At 53.6% G+C, this 5,005-nt stretch overlaps 1 protein-coding gene across 1 annotated transcript; it reads left to right on the top strand.

The window, feature by feature from the left end:
- The first annotated feature begins 387 nt into the window (after window positions 1-387).
- LOC103637955 (pectinesterase) lies at window positions 388-3,236 on the top strand. The gene is made up of 2 exons (NM_001346555.1): window positions 388-1,572; window positions 2,326-3,236. The coding sequence occupies exons 1-2, from the start codon at window positions 465-467 to the stop codon at window positions 3,015-3,017; spliced, it is 1,800 nt and encodes a 599-aa protein (NP_001333484.1). The 5' UTR covers window positions 388-464; the 3' UTR covers window positions 3,018-3,236.
- The last annotated feature ends 1,769 nt before the right edge of the window (window positions 3,237-5,005 follow it).

Raw genomic sequence — 5,005 nt, 5'->3', positions numbered from 1 at the left:
CGTAAACATCGAACTAAAAAGCAAAACTGGTAGCTAGAAAACACACTCCGCCAATCTTTTTTCCTTTAAAAGAGTAGGAAGGAAAACGAAATCTCTAATTGACACATGTATCCTTAGAAGAATAAAGAACTCACAAACAATACTCGTTTCAGTTACTTCGTGTGTTTTAAAATATATGTTATTTTAACTTTGTTCTAAGTTATTTTTTTACTTTTACAAAAGTTTTAAAAATTGCATTGTTTAGTGCATGATTCAATGAAATTTTGTATGTAGGTACATATAATTTTTACAATTCTGGTCAAATTTACTGTTATTAAAGCTTAAGTAACATACCACTACAATTTGAAACAGAGCATACCAGCTGGTCGAGCTTGACACCTTGTATACTTGCGATATCGTACATATATTCGCACACCAGGCACCACACACGCTAGCAAGCTCGCGCAGTTGCGCTTCCCACAACCATGGCGGCCGTCACGTTCTCACCGCCGCTCCTCCTGGCCATCCTTCTCATCCTCACCACCGCCAGCACAACTCAATGCCACGGTCACAAGAGCCAGCGCCACCACACCGGCGGAACTAGAGTGGCCCAAAAGACCGCCGCGGCGGGAGCCAGCCCGCCGGCCGACACTGTCCACCACGCCATCTGCCACACGACGCCGCATCCGGTCTCCTGCCTGTTGGCCGTGGCCTCGCACCTCGGCGCCGTCGCCGGCGCGAAGGCGGCCGAGGCGTCCGCTGTCTCTGTGCAGCTCCTCCCGCCGAACGTGCTGTCCGTCGCGCTGGCGTCCCTCAACGGGGCGGAGTCGGCGCTGTCCTCGCTCTCGCCGGCGCTCTCCGCCCTCTCCGCGCCGGCCGCCTCCCCGGCGGGCGCCTCGCTCCGCCGCGGCGCGGCGCAGGACTGCCAGGACCTCCACGCCGCCACGCTGTGGTCGCTGTCGCGCTCCGCCTCGCTGCTCGCGGCGCCCGGCGAGAGCCTCCCGGCCGTGCGCGCGCACCTCGCGGCCGCGCTCGCCAACAAGGCCACCTGCCTCGACGGGCTCGCCGGCGCGTCCGGCCCGCGGGTCGGCGGCCTCCTCGCGTCCCTCGACGACGCCTACGAGCACGTGTCCAACTCGCTCGCCCTCGTCGCCAGGCGCGGCGGCGGCGTGTCTGCTGCTGGCTTCGTGGACGTCGTGGCGAAGACAATTCACAACCGGCGGCTGCTCCAGGACGACGACGACGACGACGGCAACGGAGGAGACGACGACAACGACAACGGAGGAGACGACAACGATGGCGGGGCTGACAACGGTGGCAACACTGGGCAGCCGGCGGCGGCTACGGTGATCACTGTGGCGAAGGATGGGACGGGGAACTTCCGGACCGTGGGGGAGGCGGTGGCTGCGGCGCCGAACAACAGCGAGGCGAGGACGGTGATCCGCGTGAAGGCCGGGACGTACGAGGAGAACGTGGAGGTTCTGCCGTACAAGAAAAACATCGCCCTGGTCGGCGAAGGGCGCGACACGACGGTCATCACCGGCAGCCGCAGCGCCGCCGACGGCTGGACCACCTTTCGCTCGGCCACTTTCGGTAATCAAATCAACGTCTCTAACTGCAGCACTTTTAAGTTTCAAAACCAGTCGATGTGGAAGTTCTATAGTTTCATTTGCATTTAACATTATAACACATCGGCAAATTTGATCTTGGGTTGGGTTTTTTATGTGCATTTGCTTATCCGTCTGCATGCAATGCACTGATGCACAACACGGTGGACATGTGGGCATGATGGTCACGGTCTTCAGGCTGTCAGAGACTCGGAGTATTTAACGCGAGTAAAACACCTGACATGGTTCTTGGATAAAGCTCCAGATCAAGAACATGCCTGACATCTTGGTGTGCACATAATACATGCTAGCAGGGCCCAGTATCTGGAGGTTTGACGCAGATATTTGGCCTACTGATCACGTGCATGTGGTTTTGTGCTCCTCGTCCTAGATACTATCCGTCTCCTTCATCCAGTCGGTTGGCACTAGGATCCGATGCTGGCCATGGACATGGATCATGCATGGGCTCATGGCTGTCACTCGTCAGGATGTTTGGCTGCTCTTAACCGACTGCCATCGATCTCACGGTATGTATCTTGCCAATTATATCCGACGAGGGCGGTGCTCGCTGACAAAACAGCTTCTGCCATGCACTGCACTGGGGGGGGGGGGGGGGGGGGGGTGCATGCATCATGCATGGACTAGTCCAAGATTCTCATCTACCGTTGCCGAATGCCGACCATTGTATATATGATGAAAAAAACGAAAACTTAGCCGTAAACAATGTACACATATGCAGGCGTCTCCGGCGAGGGGTTCCTGGCGCGCGACATCACGTTCCGCAACACGGCGGGCGCGGGCAAGGGGCAGGCGGTGGCGCTGCGCGTGAACGCGGACCTGGCCGCGCTGTACCGCTGCGGCGTGGAGGGGCACCAGGACGCGCTGTACGCGCACTCGTTCCGGCAGTTCTACCGCGAGTGCGCCGTGTCGGGCACCGTCGACGTGGTCTTCGGCGACGCGGCGGCCGTGCTGCAGGGCTGCGCGCTCCTGGCCAGGGCGCCCGTGCCCGGCCAGTCCGTCGTGCTCACGGCGCACGGCCGCGCCGACCCCAACGAGGACACGGGCATCGCGCTGCACCACTGCACCGTCTCCGCCTCCGCCGCCGACCCCGCGCCCGCCGGCACGCGCACGTTCCTGGGCCGGCCGTGGGGCGCGTACGCGCGCGCCGTCGTGATGGACTCCTACCTGGGCCAGATCGTGGACCGGGAGGGATGGGCCGAGTGGCCCGGCGCCGAGCCCGGCCGCGCGGACACCGTGTACTTCGGCGAGTACGGGAACGACGGGCCGGGGGCCGACACGGGAGGCCGCGTGGGCTGGGCTGGGGTGCGGCAGATGGAGTACGACGAGGCGGCACAGTTCGCCGTCGAGAACTTCATCTACGGCGACGAGTGGCTCGGCGCCACCTCCTTCCCCTACGATGACGACGTCTGATTCGGCGCAAACCTTGCTCTGCAAATCTCAAGAATACAAAGGCCGCACAAGTGACCGTGTAAAGCTATGCATACCCATCATCAGCCGTCAGTGAGTTTGGCTTGTGTTTTAGTATATTCAAGTTGGAATTGTTAAGAGGGGTCTCACATCTCTATATAAGGAATCTGTACACCCCCTCATAATACAGAGATCAGAAAGAGGCCAGAGGCACAACCCTATATCATGTGTCTCGTGTGTTTCCTCTGTCGTGCTTATGTGAAGGGAGACGAGTTCTCTACAGCTTCTCGCGCCTCTACTGCTGACAGGAGGGAAGGGAGCGGATCTGGTGATCCGTGGTAACGTAGTTTTCAACACGTTATCAGCACGCTCTACCTCGACGTTGCTGCGGGATCAGATCTGCATCAACTCTTCGTCAAGCTGGCAGGTCTCTTGGTCTAGTCAAACTGTCCTACGCGACAGGCTTCGATTCTCTCTACGTAATCGAGCGGTATGTTTACTAGTTATGATCTACTTATACGATCTGTGCGCCACGAGCTTGCCATTGGTGTCATGGTGTTGCGTCTGCACGAGCTCCTGCGACAGCTAGTTCTCACTGGAAGATGAGATCGAATCGAAGCACGACTTCCTCCTTCACATCGACCTCAGGCTTACGCGGAGGATTTCTCTCCGGCTGGCCAGCAGCAGCGTTTGATAAAAAAAGCAGTGTCACTAGCAGTGGCAGCGCTTTGGGGAGGTGGAGCAGAGCACCGCCTTTGCGCATGCTGGCTGGTTAGGAATTGGCACTCGACTCAGTCTAAATCACGGTTACAGATCCACAAATGGCGTGGTTGCCATCCACGACCGCGTGATGCATGTGCGCATGGCTGCATGCTATGCCTAGTCTCCGCGTGATGCATGTGTGCATGGTTGCATGCTATGCCTAGTCTCCGCTGTGCATGGCTGCATGCTATGCCTAGTCAATGGGTGCACGTTAGCACTCACATGAATTGCGGCTTCCTTCAGGGGTGGGATCCATTGGCTGATGGGCTCATGACACATGAACGTGAGTGCATATATATGCATGCTCCATATTATTTGTTCTAAATTTCCAGTTACAAATAACAAAAAGACTAAACATGTTGCAGTTTCTAGCGTAATTAATTATTTCTGGCAGTAAATAATTAGTAGAAAGAATACATGCTTCAGAATTCAAGCCCCTGAAGTCACATCATAACGCAACCTTCGTAAATAATTTTGTTTAGCTCTATGTTTTATTTGATTGTGTTGTGTGGCATCATATATTTATTTATATTGCCAAGTGGCCATAACAACTATATCAAGTTGTATAGTGCTTGAAAATCTGGGAAATTAAATTGAAATATAAATGAAACACAGATAAGTTAATTCTTTTCTCTCTCTTCTCATGCATAAAAGTTTTACCTGAAGTAATCCGAATATATATAATGCATGAAAACATTTTTTGCATAGAAGATATCACACATTGGGATTATATTAGTAAGCAAAAGGCCTTACCAAATAATTTAAGACTATAAATCTTAGCTATACATTGCTCAACCAGATTTTAGCACATTGCTCTCTTTGTCGCTAAATGACATGAAGCAAACTATGAGATAAAAGGACATATAATCACCAGCAACACGAAGTTGCGAGTATACCGAGAGGTTATTCTGAGAAAATTTTCACTATGTTGGTGTGAAAACCATAGTGTGTTCCCGTCGAACCACTTTACTCGTTCTATCTAGAACCTCTATGCTTGTGTCGCATACATCTCTCGGAATTGTAAATACTTATAGTCACTGAATTGACTCGAGATAGTCCTTTGACAAGTTTGGTATACACTGTAAACTAAATGGTAAAGGTCGGTCCTGAATGGACACATACCTGGGGTTTATGTAGCCGAACTACACTGAATTTCACCCTTTGGCATGCTTACCATTATCTACCTCCGATCTACCAGAAGTGAGAAGAGTAGACAAATAACTATGAAA

The sequence above is a fragment of the Zea mays genome, chromosome 9 (genome assembly GCF_902167145.1).
Source record: "Zea mays cultivar B73 chromosome 9, Zm-B73-REFERENCE-NAM-5.0, whole genome shotgun sequence".
NCBI classification, from domain to species: domain Eukaryota; kingdom Viridiplantae; phylum Streptophyta; class Magnoliopsida; order Poales; family Poaceae; genus Zea; species Zea mays.
This window is presented reverse-complemented; position numbering and strand designations above follow the sequence as displayed.